Source organism: Gadus macrocephalus, chromosome 13 (assembly GCF_031168955.1).
Source record: "Gadus macrocephalus chromosome 13, ASM3116895v1".
NCBI lineage: Eukaryota > Metazoa > Chordata > Actinopteri > Gadiformes > Gadidae > Gadus > Gadus macrocephalus.
The window spans coordinates 8091273-8110846 of NC_082394.1; the positions used below are offsets into that span (position 1 = coordinate 8091273).

Sequence of the window (19574 nt, forward strand, 5' to 3'; positions counted from 1 at the left end):
TACTGTAGAAAGGTGCACAATTCCCACAACAAAACACATTTGGAACAGTAGTCCGGTTATAATAATGGTTGAGTTACCTCTAGTTAATTTATAATTATCTATAGTTCAATATCACTACTAATCTATGGTGTTTATCAGTTTAATTAACAGTCTAGTTATTAATACTTGTATATTGTTCTATATAACAGTCCTCTCTCTTTGATAGATTGAGAGACAACTGACAAAGAGATGGGTGTCTGTGTGGGCGTGTGATCAAACGCGTGAGTGATAATGAGTGTATACAGGCTTGACTCATGTTCTGACTTGGTGTGTTTGTCTCCTGGGACGACAGAAATCAAGTGTAGTATGATGTCATCAGCATGCCAGTGTCTGAACATCAAGCTGTTGTGCAACTCCTGTCCGTCTCTCTCTACCTGTGTCTGTCTGTCTACCTTACAGGCTGCATGTCTCTCTACCTGTCCGTCTCTCACTTGACTACCGGTCTCTCTGTCTATCTGTCTGTCTGTCTATCTGCTTGTCTGTTTCTCTACCTGTTTGTCGGTCAATCTGTATACCAGTCAGCCTTTCCGTCTCTTCCTGTCGGCCTACCTATCAGTCTGTCTGTCTGTCTGTCTGTCTATCTCTCTACTTGTACGTCTACCGATCTGTCTGTGAGTCTGTCGGTCTCCCTACCTTTCTGTCTGCCGGTCAGCGTGTCTCTCTGTCCATTTACCTGTCTTCCCCTGTCTGTCTGTCTGTCTGTCTGTCTGTCTGTCTATCTTTCTACCTGTTCACCTCTCTCTGTCTGTCTCTCCATCTCTATGAAATAATTTATGGATTAAAAATATACTATTTCTACACTATCCAATATTATATCATATACTATAATTTATCTAATATATACTCTTTTATATACAGTATTAAAAGTAATCCTGATGTTTCAAAAACAGATTGGGTTGTCTGTGTGTGCGCGTGTGTGTGTGTGCGTGTGTGCGCGTGCTTGTGTCTTCACATTTAAACAAGGTGTGTAGACTACCAGGTGTGTGTATTTGAATATTAGGGTGTGTGTTTGCTTCAATCTATCTCTGACATGTCGCGATTTCTATAGCATTACATTTGCTTATTTTGCATATTCTTTGCCGATACATGATCTTTCATTCTTTCATTCTATCATTCTTTCTCTCTTTCTTTCTTTCTTTCTTTCGTCATCGTTAACTAGTGCGCATGCGCAGTGTGCGGCTCCCAGAGTGAGGAGAGTCGTGCTCTCAGACCGCGAACAGAGTGACTCCTGACGGCTCCTAGGCAGCAGCAGCTTCCAGCCCAAAAACTTCAGACTAAAGTTACTTAAGTTCCTCATACATCGGAGCCGAGAGACGCAGCAAGATGCCGGTCACGGAGAAAGACCTGGCGGACGACGCTCCGTGGAAGAAGATCCAACAGAACACTTTCACCCGTTGGTGCAACGAGCACCTCAAGTGTGTCAACAAGCGGATAGCGGACCTGCAGTTGGACCTGAGCGACGGACTGAGACTCATCTCCCTGCTGGAGGTGCTGAGCCAGAAGGGCATGCTGAGGAAGTACCACTCGAGGCCCACTTTCCGCCAGATGAAGCTGGAGAACGTGTCCCTGGCGCTGGAGTTCCTGGAGCGGGAAAACATCAAGCTGGTGTCCATAGGTGAGTTCAGGAACCCCGGCTCCTGGAGCTCCACCTACCCGCTCCCCTCCCACCCCTGCGGACATGCATAAACTCACCTCAAAGTCACAAAATCCAATGCAGGCGGTCGGCTTTTTGATTATGTTTTCATTCATTTTATTGAGGTACTATTGACATGTACCGTGTTGCTCAGAGGTCAGAACACGCGGTGTCTTGGTTCAGGTCAAAGTCCCTTATTCGTTTCGTTATTGCTCTGCGATTACGAGGTGATATCACTTTTATTGATTATACACACCTGCCTCCCTCTCCGAATAGGATTGGACATGAAAGGTGTAATTGATTAACAGAAAAACGATCTAACGGGAAAGCATTGCGCAGCCTCCTATAACCAGTGGTGGGCTTTATCTGGTTGGAGTGTTCTGGTGTATTGAGCCATGCTTATTGATAAGACCACTTTGGGACACGAGCATCACCCCACCCACCACTACTCCTTAAATACGGTTTGATTTTGTGAGAGACAACTGATGGAGTGGTTATCCTCTAATGGATCTGTGCCCCTGGTCCTTCACAGATGTGTTGCTTACAATGTGCGAGAGAGTGTGTGTAAGTTACAGAGTCTGACAGTTTGTGTTGAGCAAGTATTTCATTTCTTTCAAAAAAAGTTGTTGACTAAGCACATGTTGGCACTCAGTCCTAAGATATCGTAATTCACCCCCCCCCTCCTCCTCCTCCTCCAACCTGTACCAACCACTGACTGGTCCAATCATTGTTATCTGCCTACCAGCAATGAAGCCAGTACTTCTGAAGCTTCAGGAAAAACTACAACTAGCATATGTAGACTCGTCTTCCCATCATTCCTGTTGACAACACAGGAAGTTGGGAATTTATTATTCATCACCTTCCTGTCTCTGTCTCTGTGTGTGTGTGTGTGTGTGTGTGTGTGTGTGTGTGTGTGTGTGTGTGTGTGTGTGTCCTCTTTAAGCAGTAGTCACGTCAGACGGGTGGGGCTGTGCGTTTTGGAAAGAGGCTTACTGATTGACTACACACACGGCGGTGAATGTGGAGGGAAACAATGGGTTACTTTTTGTCGGTATTTAGAGAGAGAGACATTGTGTTAGTTTGTGACATGCCTCACCTCCATGTCAGCCAATAACTCTGTGTGTATGTGAGGCAGCGTGTGTGTGTATGTTAGGCTGCCTGTGTGTCTAAGGTGTGTATGTGTGATTGAAGGTGTGAGTGTGCCCGCTTGTTGCTTGGTTAATAACTGGCTAGCTGCTCCTGGTTTGGCCCTCAGAGCTTCATAGCTAGGAGCCTCAGAGCTAGTGACTGATGGCGAGGGGCTTCAGAGCTAAGGGGGCTCAGAGCTAAGGGGGCTCAGAGCTAAGGGGGCTTCAGAGCTAGGGGTCTCAGAGCTAGGGCCTCAGTACTAGTAGCCTCAGAATTAAGGGTAGGTTAGTCTGGGTAATGGTGTGCTAGCTATTACTGTTTTTCAGACAGACCATACATTCCATTATCTAGTCTCATCCAATAATAAGCAACCGGCTTAGATCTCTCTCATCTGATTGGTTGGTTGCAACCCTAGACTACATTTGATTGTCCGATTGCACAACCAGGTATAGAGAGGGGAAGTGGAGTGGGTGTGGAGTGGGTGTTGGCTGGGTGAGTGTTCACTGTGGAGAACGTTGTGAAATCAATTCTGGGGTTTGAGAGAGATGAGTGATAAAAGATAAAGAGAAGGAGAGAGACATGTGCCATTATAATGTCTACACTGCAGAGTGAACGGAACAGAGGGGTTTTTCACCTGGTTGGAATCTTCATGTCATTTTAGAAATGTAATATTCTATTTTACATGCAAATACAGAGAGAGATCAAGGAAAAGATGGAGTGAAAGACTTTAATGAACTGGCTCAACAGGATCCACTGCTTACGTGAACTAAACCATTCTGTGATCTCTCTCGATCTTGGTTTCTGTATCTGTCTCTCTCGCTTTGTTTGTGTCTCTCTCTCATTCTCCTTCCTAGGCCACTCTCTGCTTTCTATAGCTCCTCTCCTCTGATTGGCTGACACAGTCTGTCACTCTCCCTCCCTCCGGTCCCAGGTCTCCATGGAAACATGTGTAACAGTGGAACGTGAAAAGCCCTGTTTACAGTCTAGGCACAACACACACACGCACACGCAGCATGCATACAAGTAATCCTCTTTAAGAGAGGGGTGGGGGGGGGGGGGGGGGGGTAAACACACAGAAGCTTACCTTCCCGATGAAACAACTGTCTCTCTGTCTGACTTTGAAAGGGGTGCATTCAACAAAGCCTGTGATTGGCGCCAGCCACTGATTGGCTGTGCTCTCATCCTCCGGTCAGGTCAAAGGTTAGAATCTGGGGATCGGAGATTAGGTAATTTCCTTCTGTCCAAACACTTCTTCCGGTATGGGTTCCAAAGGTTAGCCCCATGGCTAACACTTGTTCACAAACAATGGAGTCATATAAACCCACAGTAGCAAAAACCGTTAGCCCTATGGAGCCAGAGGCTATTCGTTAACTTCCTTTAGAAAGTGTTGTGTGAGGTAATTCTTGTGTAATGTCTATTTCCTACATTTCATAGAACCCATGCAGGCATGTGCGCACAGGCACACATGTTGATTTCGGGAACACCTTGTAGACTGTGTCATTAAACACACCCCCTCACCCACAGCTTAAGTGTGTGTGTGTGTGTGTGTGTGTGTGTGTGTGTGTGTGTGTGTGTGTGTGTGTGTGTGTGTGTGTGTGTGTGTGTGTGTGTGTGTGTGTGTGTGTGTGTGTGTGTGTGTGTGTGTGTGTGTGTGTGTGTGTGTAAGCCTATTTCTTGCCTGAGGGAAGGTAACATAAGTAGAGAAGACGGATAGATTTACACACACACAGACAACCTCTTTTATCACTCTTTAAATCAACTCGTTGTAGTAGGTGCTTTGATGAACCAGAAAAGTTTCACCAGAAACCCCAAAGTCAACCTTTTAAACTTTGAAAAAGTCAACCTTCTTAAACTCCAGACCCTGAACTTGAATCCAGACTTTAACCTTTAATCTAGACACTGACATTCAATCAACACTCTTAACATGTAATCCAGACTCTAAACATTAATCTAGATACCAGCCTTCAATCAAGACTCTAACCTTTAATTTAAACTCAAAACATTGATGTTAAATCCAAACTCTGACTTTTAATGAAGACTTAAATTGAGTAGACTCTAACCTTGAATACAGACTCTAAATTTGTATCTAGACACGGAACCGTAATCTAGATACCAAGCTTTAACCCAGACTCTTAACTCGAACTCAAACTGTAAACTCTTTATTTTATTCTTGTCCTTCATCATAGCGGTTTATTTCCAATGGGTTGACTGGATAACCCTCCCCCCTTTCCCACCACATGTATGGGCTGGTTATGGTGACATCATAGCCAGTGAACAGCAGGATGAGGTCATGCAGGCCTAAACTTGTGTGGGGATGGGTATGTGTGTTTGTGGATGCCAGATGTTAAATGGTGCATGTCATGGACATGTTAAGTGTGTGTGTGTGTGTGTGTGTGTGTGTGTGTGTGTGTGTGTACATGAGGGTGTGTGGCGCACAGATGCACATTGCATAAGCCACGTGGTTAAACAGTTCACCCAAGCTAAAACCATCACTAAACTAACTCATCCAAGTTGGAGACGTTCTCCATATTCATGACTGATGTTTTGGACAGGGTGTGTTGCTAGGGTAGGTGTAGTCTGATAGTTGGTGCTAGCGTCGGTATATTCTGGAAGTTGTTGCCTTTGGTAGAGTAGGCTGATGGTTGACCATAGAGTTTGTATAGTCTGATGCTGTGGTGCTAGGGTGGAAATAGTCTGAGAGTATTGACGTTGGTAGGTGTATTCTGATGCTTGTTGTTAGGATAGGTATAGTTTGATGTTGTGTTGCTAGGGTAAGTATAGTTCGATATTTGTTGCTGAGGTAGGTATATTGTAATCATTGTTGCTAGGATGAGCTGATTGTTGTTGCTAGGGTAGGCTAGCTGTGTTGTAAACCTGCACTGGTCAGAGACCTTGTGTGTCAAACATCAATAACTAGTCTGGCTGAATGGCTGGCTGCAGACAGACTCACTCGGACTGATCTGTGTGCTGGAAACAGATTTATTTATTTAGTTTGACTAAAACATAGTGTGTGGGAGGGTGTGGTCAGGGTGTGGCCCTCCGATAAGACCATACTCGCTCACACTTTCCTTTGACATAGACACGCAATAGCAAGTATATTGACTATTATCATTAATAATGAAGGTAGCTGGGACCTGAAAAAGTACTGCTGCAGGCCACAGAACACAGCTTTCACGGACAAACTAGAGGAGGATTAATAATAGGTTATTAAAATGGTGCATGGTAGCACAGGGTAAAGTCCAGGCAAACTGCCTTCTGACATTCTTTCATTGTTTAGTTTCTATGTGTGGGGGAAAAAAAATTAGGTGTGTGTGTGTGTGTGTGTGTGTGTGTGTGTGTGTGTGTGTGTGTGTGTGTGTGTGTGTGTGTGTGTGTGTGTGTGTGTGTGTGTGTGTGTGTGTGTGTGTGTGTGTGTGTGTGTGTGTGTGTGTGTGTGTGTGTGTGTGTGTAAAGGTTGTCCACTTGCTATTGTTACTGCTAACTGGCAGGATGTTTGCTAGGAAAAACCATGAACACGCACACAAACTCTCTCCCACACACACAAACACACAGGATATAAGGCTGACACATACACACCTGCGGCCCCGCCTGTGTGCGGGTGGTGTCAGAACATTCCAGAGGACACACCTTAATATGTGTTTCTGTGTTTAACTCTTAGACCAGCTGGTTAGGAAACATTAACCAGCTAGAGTTCAGAAGGGAAAATATAGAAATACAATATAGCAGAGGGGATCTTTAGAGAATCCTGGCAAGGGATTAAAACAATGGAATTTATTAATCAATGTGTAAATGAGAATAAACAATCCATGAATGGGGTTGGAGTATTCTGATCTAAACACTAGCCACTCATTTTTTGCTAGTTTCGAAACGTGCCTTCTCTGAAAAATTCTCCTTGCTGAGAGGGTCTCTTGTACCTCAGAATGACAGTGTGATATCTCAGGAATGTGTCACTGCCTATTCATGACGGGGAACATAATAATGGCTGCTGGACCTGTCCTCTGTGGGTTCACAGATCGGCCAAATGCCTCCAATCTGGTCAACATCCACTTTAAAACCCATCCTGATACCAAAAAGCCCAAGGAACTAAATGCTTTTCAACCTATGGCTCTCACATCCCTTGTCGTGAAATTTACTTTGAAGTTTTTACAATATATTCTTGTCTCCCTCATTGATGGCAAATTAGACCCCTTGCATTTTGCTTACCAAGCTGGTAAAGGTGTGGAGGATGCAGATCTCCTCATTCTCGCACTATGGAAAAGCACCTTGAGAAACCCAAATCTCATGTGAATCTTTTATTCTCTGAATTCTTTTAAACAAGATGCAGCCTTATATTTAGATAGAGTGACTTGCTCCCTATTTTAAATTGCAAGATCAGCAATTTTGGTATTGCTTTAAGATTTCCTTAATGATTGAATTCAGCAAATTTGTGTGAATGGACACATGTCTATCACGAGGTCTCAAATCGGGGCCATCCCCCGGGTTGCGTCCTGTCCCCCTGCTTGTTGTTTATACAGAAAGCTGTAGAACGGTTCAAGTTTCACTTTGTGAAGTTCTCTGATGCCAGGGAACGGCCTACTTTCACTTCTCCAGGGTGTGGAGTCAGATCACGGTTGTTTCCGTTGCCTGCCCCCGTCAAATGGTGTGACGAAAACTTCCTGACCATAATATGTCAAAAAACAAGGAATTGACGATTTAATTCTCACAAAATAGTCAAAAATCAAAAGCCAAACATGTTGACTCTTTTGACACGTGCAAGTATCTAGTATTCGCGACACTAAGTCCTTTCTCCTTCTTCCCTCTGGCCCAAAAACGTTGACTGTAGTCATTTTAAATAACTGTTACGTTGGCACTCCCACTTGTGATGTTACTAGAGGGTACATTTTGAAATGGCTTGTAATGGCCAATCAAACTCGTGCCTTGTGTTGGATTAGGAGCCTTTTTAAAAGGGATAGTGGAGCGTTGACCTGACCCCTGACCTGTGTCCAGACTCCAAGGCCATCGTGGATGGGAACCTGAAGCTGATCCTGGGTATGATCTGGACGCTCATCCTCCACTACTCCATCTCCATGCCAGTCTGGGAGGACGAGGACGATGTGGTACTGCTCGCACACAAACACAGACACACACACACAGAGACACACGCACAGAGACACACGCACAGAGACACACGCACAGAGACACACGCACAGAGACACACGCACAGAGACACACGCACAGAGACACACGCACAGAGACACACGCACAGAGACACACGCACAGAGACGCACTCAGACATACTGGTAGCTAGACACAGCCAATCATGAAGAGACAGACCGACAGACGGGTAGGGATTTAGACTAGTAGACACGCACAGACAGACGGGTAGGGATTTAGACTAGTAGACACAGACAGACCGAGAGCAAAGCAGACGGGAATGTCTATGCTCATCCCCAAAGCGTCTTTCTTGTTTGTTTACAGTGTAACCCGATATATTTCTATAGTTATATTTATGTTTTATAAATGTCAATGTCTTCAAACACGACGACTTGATTCATCTGGACCTCATTTCTTTATTTTATGAAGTTTGTCGGAGCCATTTGTTCTGCATATTCACATTGATGTACGTGGGTGATTTCAGTTATGGCTATGACTTACTTTTGACCTGCACGGCACCTGCGCCGGATCCAAGTGTTAGGTGGTTGTCATGGTGACGGGGTTGCGAGGGGGACACGGTTCTCATGGTAACGGGGTGTGACGTTGTGATGTCCTCCAGGCGGATAAGAAGACCCCCAAGCAGCGTCTGCTGGGCTGGATCCAGAACAAGGTGCCCGACCTGCCCATCAACAACTTTGCTCGAGACTGGAAGGACGGCCGGGCCCTGGGGGCGCTGGTGGACAGCTGTGCTCCTGGTGAGGGGATGGGGATGGGGATGGGGATGGGCGGGGGGCACGCACACGCACATGCGTGTGCGTGTGTGTGTTTGTGCGTGTGCCATTGCATATAACTACTTGAGGCTTTTACCCGTAGCAACTTGTAGCAACGGCATTCCACCATCAAGATAGTATTGTATTTAATAGTGCGTGTGCCACATTTTGTTTTCTAGGCTTGTGTCCTGACTGGGAGACCTGGGATCCAGTGAAACCAGTAGAGAATGCCAGTGAAGCCATGCAGCTGGCCGACACATGGCTGGGAATACCACAGGTCCCGCCCCTAAACTACTCCTCTCCTCACCTCTTCCCTCCTCTCCACTTCTCTCCTTGTCTCCTCTCCTCTCCTCCCCTCCCATTCTCTCCTTTCCTCCTCTTGTCTCCTTCCCTGCTCTTCTCCTCTCCTTCTCCCTTCTCTAATCCCTTTTCTTCTCCTCTTCTCTTAAAAATGCAGTAGGTAATATTTAACAGCTATAATTTGAGGGTTATTGTTAGGAACGGAACAGCCATCCGTCAGTTAATGAGTGGGATGCATGTGGAAGCATCTTGCTCGCTTCTGCTTTTTCTCTCAAACCACTTTCTCTCAAACAGTACCGACCGCACCCTTTTTGAATAATGTTTGTGTATTAATAACGTGGTGTTCACTGTTCTTCACCACCCCCAGGTGATAGCGCCCGAGGAGATCATCGACCCCAGCGTGGACGAGCAGTCTGTGATGACCTACTTGTCCCAGTTCCCCAAGTCCAAGCTGAAACCCGGAGCGCCCCTCAAACCCAAGCTCAACCCCAAGAAGGCTCGCGCTTACGGCCGAGGTAACACACATACACGCATACACACACACAAGCACACATGCATTAACACAAACACACGCATGTAGTTGCACCAAGCCGGTGTGAGTGTGATTAGCCGTTACAAGCCGTTAGATGTTATCCACTGTCATTCCCCCCCCCCCTCCCTCCCAGGTATCGAACCGACGGGTAACCACGTGATGCGTCCGGCGGTCTTCACCGTGGACACCTTCAGCTCGGGCCAGGCTCAGATCACCGTCTACGTGGAGGACCCCGCGGGACTGAAGGAGGAGGTGGCCTTACCGCCCCGGAGCACGACTGTACACGTTCTAGTAGTAGTAGTAGTACGGACAGGCGTGGTTAAACAGTTGTGTGTCTGTGTGTGTCAGGTGAAGGCGGTTCTTAATGAGGGGAAGAAGACCTACAATGTCACCTACGTCCCAAAGGTGGTCGGCAATCACAAGGTAACGGCTCAGCCAATCAGCACCGGGCGCTGTTGGTGCTTCCTGGTGATAGAGTTGTTGCTTTATGTGTACAGGGGGACAGTGTTGCTTGTGTTTCCCTCGGTCATGGGGACTTTTGATTGTGTTCCCTAGGTAACGGCCACTGTCATTCGTGTTTCCCTGGTTACAGTGCTGCTTGTGTTTCCCTAGGTAACGGTGCTGTTCGCAGGCCAGCAGATCCCCAAGAGTCCGTTCGAGGTGGGCGTGGAGAAGGCCCTGGGGGACGCCAGCAAGGTCACGACCAAGGGCGTGGGCCTCGATCCCACGGGCAACATCGCCAACAAACCCACCTACTTCGATATCTACACCGCAGGTTCGATCCCCACCTCCCACACCGGAGGCCGGCACCAACGGACTCCTGCGAAACGTTATCTCACTTCATCCAACCTTTTAGGATCAGGCTATTTCTGCTTCTGCCGAGTGGTGTTCATGACGATGCACTACGGTGGACATCCATTTAAAAGGCCGTGAGGGGTCCACCAGTGGGCGGTGGAGGCGGTTCAAAATCGATCAGGTTTAGTTCAGATCATTAGAAGACCTGCAGGCGCAGTTGTTTTTAACGAGGGGGTGGGACTTAATGACTTAATGTTAACAAGGGGGTCTAGATTTCAAGGCTTGTGTTAAGAATGGGGTGTGGCTGTATGGTTCGTGTTAATGAGTGGGTGGGGTCTCAAGACTATGGTTAATGAGAGGGGGTGGTCTCAAGGCTATGGTTAAAGAGAGGGTGTGGTCTCAAGGCTATGGTTAATGAGAGGGTGGGGTCTCAAGGCTATGGTTAAAGAGAGGGTGTGGTCTCAAGGCTATGGTTAATGAGAGGGTGGGGTCTCAACTCAAGGCTATGGTTAAAGAGAGGGTGTTGTCTCAAGGCTATGGTTAAGGAGAGGGTGGGGTCTCAACTCAAGGCTATGGTTAAAGAGAGGGTGTTGTCTCAAGGCTATGGTTAAGGAGAGGGGGTGGTCTCAAGGCTATTGTTAATGAGAGGGGGGTGGTCTCAAGGCTGTTAATGAGAGGGTGTGGTCTCAAGGCTATTGTTAATGAGAGGGGGGTGGTCTCAAGGCTATTGTTAATGAGAGGGTGTGGTCTCAAGGCTATTGTTAATGAGAGGGGGTGGTCTCAAGGCTATTGTTAATGAGAGGGTGTGGTCTCAAGGCTGTGGTTAATGAGAGGGGGTGGTCTCAAGGCTGTTAATGAGAGGGTGTGGTCTCAAGGCTGTGGTTAATGAGAGGGTGTGGTCTCAAGGCTGTGGTTAATGGGAGGGTGTGGCTTCAAGGTGTACTAACGAGGGGGTGTGGTCTGCCAGGAGCGGGAGTCGGGGATGTGACGGTGGTGGTGAAGGACCCCCAGGGCCATGATAACACGGTGGAGGTGATGATGGAGGACCAGGGCGACGCCACGTACCGCTGCACCTACCGGCCCACCCAGACCGGCCCCCACGCCGTCGCCATATCCTTCGCCGGCGTCGCCATACCCAAGAGCCCCTTCCCCGTTGAAATCGCACCCGGTAAGTTCTGATGGAACAATGAACATGGAAGTATTCTATTTCATTTACAGTTATTATATTTTTATTTGATTCTAATTATTTCATGCCTAGTTTTTGTTTCTCACACTTTTTCTTATTATATTGCATTATTGAAGGAGCCTGAGACTCAAGGATTTTATTGCCAGCGACCGCTGCTGTAATTGTTGTGCATTTGATCAAAAAACAATATCATCTCACCGGTCAGATGATGCCCGGGTCATGTGACCACGGCAGAGAGCCAGGGTTAACTCTGTTTGTCCTTCCTTCTGTCTGTCTGTCTGTCTGTCTGTCTGTCTGTCTGTCTGTCTGTCTGTCTGTCTGTCCAGCGTGTGTTGCGGGCGCGTGCAGGGCGACAGGTCGGGGTCTCCAGCCGTCAGGGGTGAGGGTGAAACAAGCGGCCGACTTCCGTGTGGACACGCGGAACGCCGGGAGTGGTGATCTGAAGGTGCTCCTGAAAGGACCCAGTGAGTGCAGCTAGTCACACTGGGAGATAGCCACTACACCCAAAGTCTGCTAGTGGTTATGCTGGGAGCCTAGCAGTACAGCCACAGTATGCTACTGGTGACTCAAACTGTGTGTGTGTGTGTGTGTGTGTGTGTGTGTGTGTGTGTGTGTGTGTGTGTGTGTGTGTGTGTGTGTGTGTGTGTGTGTGTGTGTGTGTGTGTGTGTGTGTGTGTGTGTGTGTGTGTGTGTGTCAGAGGGTCGTGAGGAGCAGGTGAAGCAGACGGAGAGTGACGCCGGTATGTTTGGTTATGAATACCACCCCCTGACTCCTGGGAAATACACTGTGTCCCTCACCTGGGGGGGTGTACACATACCAAAGAGGTAACTCACACACACACACACACACACACACACTGTCTCCATTGAAGTTGTACGCCCCCTCCTGACCTCCTGTCCTCCTCACCTCCAGTCCCTTTGAGGTGGTCGTAGGACCTGAGGCCGGACCCCAGAAGGTTCGTGCCTGGGGCCCTGGTCTGGAGAAGGGGATTGTGGGTAAATCGGCCAACTTTGTGGTGGAGTCTGTTGGCAGCGATGTGGGCGCACTCGGTAAGAGAACGTGACACAAGATGGCGTAGAATCGTGTTCATTTTCTCATCGATTCTGGGTAAGCTAGTCACCCCAGGCTCGTCTAACCCGGTTGTCGTGGGGTCAGGGTTCGCCATCGAGGGTCCGTCGCAGGCCAGGATCGAGTGCAACGACCAGAACGACGGCTCCTGTGACGTGCTGTACTGGCCCACGGAGCCCGGGGAGTACGCGGTGCACGTCACCTGTGACGACGAGGACATCGAGGACAGCCCCTTCATGGCCCACATCGTCCCCGACGACGGGTCCAGCAACGCCTCCAAGGTGACCGCCGCCACGCGTCACTTCCTGGTCACATGACTCCACTGTAGAACAGGGGTTAGGTCAGATACAGGGTGATCTGTACGGTACAGGAAGATAATTAGACATAGTTTAAAATATACATAAATTTGACATCAATATATAGACCTTGTGTAGGTAGAACTACAGTAGAATAGATGAAGTTACTGTAGAAAGAGAGCTACAGTCGAATGGAACGTTACAGTTCATATAGAGCTGCAATAAAATAGACTGACAGATGCATAGAGCTACATTAGAACATAAAGTTAATGTACCATATATAGATACAGTGAAAAGCATGATGTTATAGTAGTATATATAGCTACATTTGAATAATAGTTATTGTACAATATATAGTAAAAGTAAAATAGAAAGAGCTACAGTAGAATAGATGGAGCTACAGTTTAATCAGATTGTTGGACTTTCAGTATTAGAAAGTTAAATTGGAATAGAGTTACAGCACCAAGATATCTACAATAGAATAAATTGACTGTCTAATAGATAGAGCTACATTATAATAAACAGTTACAGTAGAATACACTTAAAGTACAATGGTTACAAAATAATTAAACCATTACAGAAGAATAGTAACAGTAGTTATTTACGGTATAACAGGATAGTGAACTGGTTGCCAGGGACTGAGTCTGTTTGTGATTGGTTGCTAGGTGAAGGCGTACGGGCCGGGGCTAGAGAAGACCGGCTGCATCGTCAACCAACCGGCAGAGTTCACCGTTAACGGGAAGGACGCTGGGAAAGGACCTCTGGCCATCGCAGCTCAGGTACGACACACACACACGCCTCCTCACTCACACACGCTCTCATGCACACTATCTGACCCTCTGGCTGTCCTCCTGTGTGTCCTCCAGGATGCAGAGGGCGTGCCTGTGGCGGTGAAGGTCAAGTCTAAAGGAGACGGGCTCTACAGCTGCTCCTACACCCCGGCCACAGCCCTCAAACACACCTTGGCTGTCACCTGGGGCAACACCAGCATCCCCAACAGCCCCTTCCGGGTAAGCAGCCAATCACAGCCTCCGATCGCTGCCGAGCATGTACACGTCGTCCAATCAAACATCGGAGTCAAGGAGAGGGCGAAGGTCTTCCAATCAGACCTGGGTATTCTGGCGAAGGAGAGTAAGACCAACCAATCGAAAGGCTTAGTTCCACAGGTTAAACAAAAGAGAGCTCTCATAATCATCCTCACCTCTACCGAGGACAGATGGATCTAGTCTAGTTAGCATCCTGTAGCTGTCCAGTTAGCATCCAGCTAGCTGGCCGTTGCCTTTCAGGGTTTCTCACAGAAAATGTGTTAGTTGGGGTGGTGGGGTTTGCCGGGGGGGGGGGTCTATCTTTTACAGGTGGTCCGTTTATGTTTATTTTCATGCAGGCTGTTCGACTGTGGCACTGCAGCCTGATCTATACAAGGAGAGTGAAAGAAGTTTAAATGATCTTAAGCTTTTGAACACCGTAGTTAAGCGGCAGGCGCTGTAAAGTGCCGTGGGAAACCCTGCTTTTATTTTTGCATCCAGTTTGCAATCACTTAGCTTCCTGCTTGCTTCTTGTGTGCTTCCTTTATCACCCTTTTACCATCCAGTTAGAATCCTGCTAAGATCCATACAAAACACAGACCGCCTCCAACATCACACAACAGGATGTTTATTGGTCGATTCATGTCTGAGTTGACCCTAGAGTGTTACTGCTTTAATCTTTAACGTTACATTTGAAATATAGATTAGGTGATTTAGTCAATTATTTTCTATTGACCAACAAGTTTCAATTGTATTTGTATAGCCCTTATCACCATTACCGTCTCAAAGGGCTTAACAGGCCTAATATTTATGGCGCATGTTTCTTAATTTTTGTCTAATTTGCACTTGATCCCAATAATCTACTAACTGTACTAAATGTTCCTGTATGTTAGTATGACTGTTAAATTATATTCCATCAAATGGAAAGTATTAAATTTACTGCAGGCTACATTTCAATGTTTGAATGTTATGACATTAACTAAGCTTGAAGCACTCTGTATCACTGTAGCTAACCTGGTAGTTCCTTCTGGAAGATCCCTGTTTTATGTTTCTCGAACTTCACAAAGACAACATACTCAACCCAGCAAACTGGGATTCCAAAACGTCAAACTGTATGTCAGCCCAGCACCCAAGTCGTACCATTTTAAACGCTATAATCAGTTTATACAGCCATACTTTATCAGCCAATTTGATCACAATTCAAAAAATGAACTCCTAGCTGAACTTTAGAACTAATCTTTATAATCCATCTTTACAACCAAACAATCTTGAGATTTGGATTCAAACTTTGAATCATAAACTGCTTTATCTCTGCAACGGGCAAAAGTTTGTCTTAGTGAAGTTCACCAAGGCTGCAACTTTCAATCAAACCTGAAACAAGTGGGTTTGGGGTTTGATTCCAACGTGGCCTCGCATTCAAAGAACGTCTGCCCTCATGGTATTAATAGAAGATAAAGTTTTGTTAGAAGGACATCAATGAGTATATAATGTATTTGGTGAAACAGTATTTCCTCCATGGTTCGGAGCGTTGTGTGAGCTGCAGGAGGCGTCATGTCGTGAATGCGTCGGAGGGCTAGGAGTGGTGTCATGTTGAAACAACAGTTAGTGTACTTGGTTGCATGAGGGATGAGTCACCTCACCTGGGCCTGCGGTGCTGTGTACTGTCTGTTAGTCATCTGGCTGGTTGATCTCTGCTGCCAGGAAGGGATGAACGGCTCTCATAAAAGTACAAACTCTGCGTTTTCCCACCGGCCGCTGCCAGAGGGCTTCTGTGGCCTCGCATCGGGCCTGATCTGCTTCTGTTGTGGTACTGGTCCAAGCTGAATCGAACTGGCTAGATAAGCCAGTTTTTTTTTTGGGTTCTGGTTTGAATCAGATAAGCTCTTTTGTAATCCAGTTTCAACCACCACACTGTTTAACTGTGCAAAATGTTCAGCTAACTAGCGAAACCTTGTTCATTTAAAGTAATTTAAATTATATTTTACAGAATTGATTGTCAGTCTTACTTCAAAAATAAATCCAAACTTTTCAATCAAATATCTGGGTGTGCCGTTTGTTTTAACCCTGACCGTTGTATATTAAGTATGCATGATTGCTCTTGATGAAATATACATTAACTGAATAACATAACCCTATAACCCCAAACACACACAGTTCACAAATGCAGGATAACACATAATAGTAGTATTAAAGTATGTGTAGGCAATTTAGAGAAACAAGCCAGACTAAGCTAGTTTTGAAAGTATCCAACTGAAGAAATCTAGGCCCCAAAAGCCACTCCCCCAAAACGCATGACTAGCGTTTAATCTTAAGCAACAGGTCTGCCTAGCCTTGCTGAAGCCTCCGGTAATGCGCAATGTGTGCACAGGCAGAGTACCGGAAAGAGAGGTAGACAGACGGGTAGTCCAGCCAATCATGTCATTTGCCACAAATTACATGGGCTTACTACAGGCCTGCAACAGCCACCTATGCCGTCTTTTGTTTATCATTTATTTTGTCAGTGCATTTCATATATTGATTACTGTCGGGGTTTAAAGAGAATTTCAACATATAACAATGACAATGACAGACCAAGTGTGCTTTAACACTATTTAATTCAGTTTAGAATTGTTCATTTAAACCAACTGTTGAATTGTCTTGAGTCCATAAACATATTTTTTTCACTGACGTGCTAACCTTTTAAAATGTGCATGTTGCTTATTGTGTGTCAGGTGGGTGTTGGGAAAGGCAGCCACCCCGGCCAGGTGAAGGTGTTCGGCCCTGGGGTGGAGCGAAGCGGCCTGAAGGCCGACCAGCCCACACACTTCACCGTGGACTGTAGTGGAGCAGGAGAAGGTAACACACACACACACACACACACACACACACACACACACACACACACACACACACACACACACACACACACACACACACACACACACACACACACACACACACACACACACACACACACACACACACACACACACACACATTGTGGCCATGACCCCGACACTGTCCATTTAGATTTCATGGTGACATAAAGATGTACGTTTCTTCAAGTTTTAGTTTTTATTCATACTTAAAAATGGCCAAAATGGTAAATGTATACAATTTTGTTCAGTAGACATCCGCAATGAACCTTCTGCATGTATGAATGGCCGTAGTCCTGAGACCATAGGAACAAACTTTCTGAATGAACAATGAGCTGAGCTTCTGGCTAGGAAACCAATTATGAATTCCCTTGAGAGCTACAATTCCAACAACGTTGTGTGTGTGTGGTGTGTGTAGGGGAGGTGAGTGTAGGGGTCAAGTGTGAGCCTAGCAGACCGAGTGACCAGCAGGAGGAAGACGTGGAGTTTGACATCATCCCCAACGCCAACGACACCATCACCGTCAAGTACACCCCCCCCGCTGCCGGGACTGTCACCATCAAGGTCCTGTTTGCTGACCAGGTGGGCTCACACACACCCTCACTCACTCCTACTCACTCCTACTCATACACTCACTTACTCATACTCACACTCACTCATTCTAACACAAACACATTCTCCCACTCGCCCTCGCTCGCATACACACGCAGGCATCCCAGTAAAGTTACCCACACGGCTGTTGTTCAATACTGACCATTTTGGTTTTCTTCTTTTCAGGAAGTACCTCAAAGTCCCTTCCGGGTCAAGGTGGATCCATCCCACGATGCTTCCAAGGTCAAAGCAGAAGGTCCTGGACTCACACGTAAAGGTACACACCTTCACTTCTGTCATCACATCTCTAACCTTATCTCTGCTCACACCTCTAACCTTATCTCTAGTCACATCTCTAACCTCTAACCTTATCTCTACTAACATCTCCAACATTAATTCTAATCACATCTCTAACATTATCTCTAGTCTCATCTCTAACCTTATCTCTACTCACACCTCTATCCTTATCTCTGCTCACACTATAACCTTATCTCTACTCACACTCTAATCTTATCTCTAGTCTCACCTCTAACCTTATTTATACTCACACCTCTATCCTTATCTCTACTCGTATCTCTAACCTTATCTCTTCTCTTGTCTCTAACCGTCTCTTAAACCGTGTCTCTTCTCGTCTCTCTAACCTTCTCTTCTCTCTAACCTTCTCTTCTCGTCTCTCTAACCTTATCTCTTCTCTTGTCTCTAACCGTCTCTCAAACCGTGTCTCTTCTCGTCTCTCTAACCTTCTCTTCTCTCTAACCTTCTCTTCTCTCTAACCTTCTCTTCTCGTCTCTCTAACCTTATCTCTTCTCTTGTCTCTAACCGTCTCTCAAACCGTGTCTCTTCTCGTCTCTCTAACCTTCTCTTCTCGTCTCTCTAACCTTCTCTTCTCGTCTCTCTAACCTTCTCTTCTCGTCTCTCTATCCTTATCTCTAACCTTCTCCCCATCTCTCCAGGGGTGGAGGCGGGTAAACCCACACACTTCACGGTGTTCACGAAGGGAGCCGGTAAAGCTCCGCTGGACGTCTCCTTCTCAGCGGCCCAGAAAGGCCCCGCCGTACTGGACTATGACATCATCGACAACTACGACTACTCTCACACTGTCAAATACACACCTGCTGCACAGGTACACCCCAGTACACAACCTGTCGTACAATACACACAGAGAACACATTCAATGCACACCTGTACAGGTACACACTAATTCATACATGTTGTACAGGTACACACTAATTCATACATGTTGTACAGGTACACACTAATATACTCATGTTGTAGACAGAGGCAAGCACTGCCCTACACCTGCCATACAGGAACACACTCTAATCCACAAACCAATACACACCTGTTGACCAGGTACACACTCGGATACACAATTGTTTAGGTTCAAACTAATGTGTGTGTGTGTGTGTGTGTATTGTGTGTAGGGGGATTTGGGGGTCACTGTGACATTCGGAGGAGACCCCATCCCCAAGAGCCCCTTCAAGGTTTCCGTGGCAGCTCCCCTGGACCTGGACCGGATTAACGTTGACGGGCTGAACGCAAGTAAGAGCCATCTGTCTGACTGTCTCTGTATCCATTTCTCTGTCTCTCAGTCTGTCTGACCATCTACCTGTTTAAAGTTGTACTCTTATCTGTCTGTCTGTCTGTTTACCTGCCTCTATATCTGCTCTTCTGTCCTACCTCTCGGTCTGTCCGACCCTATACCTGTTTTATTGTTTTACTTTTATCTATATCTCTGACTGACCCTATACCTGTTTTATTGTTTTACTTTTATCTGTCTCTCTGTCTGACCCTATACCTGTTTCATTGTTTTACTCTTATCTGTCTCTCTGTCTGACCCTATACCTGTTTTATTGTTTTACTTTTATGTCTCTCTGTCTGACCCTATACCTGTTTTATTGTTTTACTTTTATGTCTCTCTGTCTGACCCTATACCTGTTTGTACTCTTATCTGTGTGTGTGCCAGGAGTGGAGGTGAACCAGGAGCAGGAGGTGGTGGTTGACACGGATGGAGCCGGAGGTCAGGGTCGTCTGCAGGTGGTGCTGGTAAGCTAACCCACACTAGCGCCTCACGCTAACTGTAAGCAGGGGGGCACCATAGTAACTGGTTAGTGCAACGCTAACCTGCTACCTGCTAACTTCTCACGATGAGCATGTTGGCATGTGTGAACTGTGCGAGCCTTAATCAGGTGAGCGTGTATCGCTAGTCGTTAGCATGTTAG

At 46.4% G+C, this 19574-nt stretch overlaps 1 protein-coding gene across 1 annotated transcript in view; it reads left to right on the top strand.

Moving 5' to 3' along the window:
* Positions 1-1224: 1224 nt before the first annotated feature.
* The window catches only part of flnbl (filamin B, like), a 37125-nt gene continuing 18775 nt past the window's right edge, over positions 1225-19574 (top strand). The window contains exons 1-21 of the mRNA XM_060069578.1: positions 1225-1654; positions 7787-7896; positions 8553-8688; positions 8883-8980; positions 9371-9518; positions 9669-9787; positions 9884-9958; positions 10148-10310; positions 11298-11498; positions 11843-11980; positions 12215-12341; positions 12430-12566; positions 12673-12866; positions 13547-13660; positions 13748-13891; positions 16618-16741; positions 17180-17343; positions 17539-17629; positions 18306-18475; positions 18777-18894; positions 19319-19398. Of these exons, the coding sequence (XP_059925561.1) occupies positions 1363-1654; positions 7787-7896; positions 8553-8688; positions 8883-8980; positions 9371-9518; positions 9669-9787; positions 9884-9958; positions 10148-10310; positions 11298-11498; positions 11843-11980; positions 12215-12341; positions 12430-12566; positions 12673-12866; positions 13547-13660; positions 13748-13891; positions 16618-16741; positions 17180-17343; positions 17539-17629; positions 18306-18475; positions 18777-18894; positions 19319-19398 (2943 nt within the window). The 5' untranslated portion in view covers positions 1225-1362. The remainder of the gene's footprint in view (positions 1655-7786; positions 7897-8552; positions 8689-8882; positions 8981-9370; positions 9519-9668; positions 9788-9883; positions 9959-10147; positions 10311-11297; positions 11499-11842; positions 11981-12214; positions 12342-12429; positions 12567-12672; positions 12867-13546; positions 13661-13747; positions 13892-16617; positions 16742-17179; positions 17344-17538; positions 17630-18305; positions 18476-18776; positions 18895-19318; positions 19399-19574) is intronic.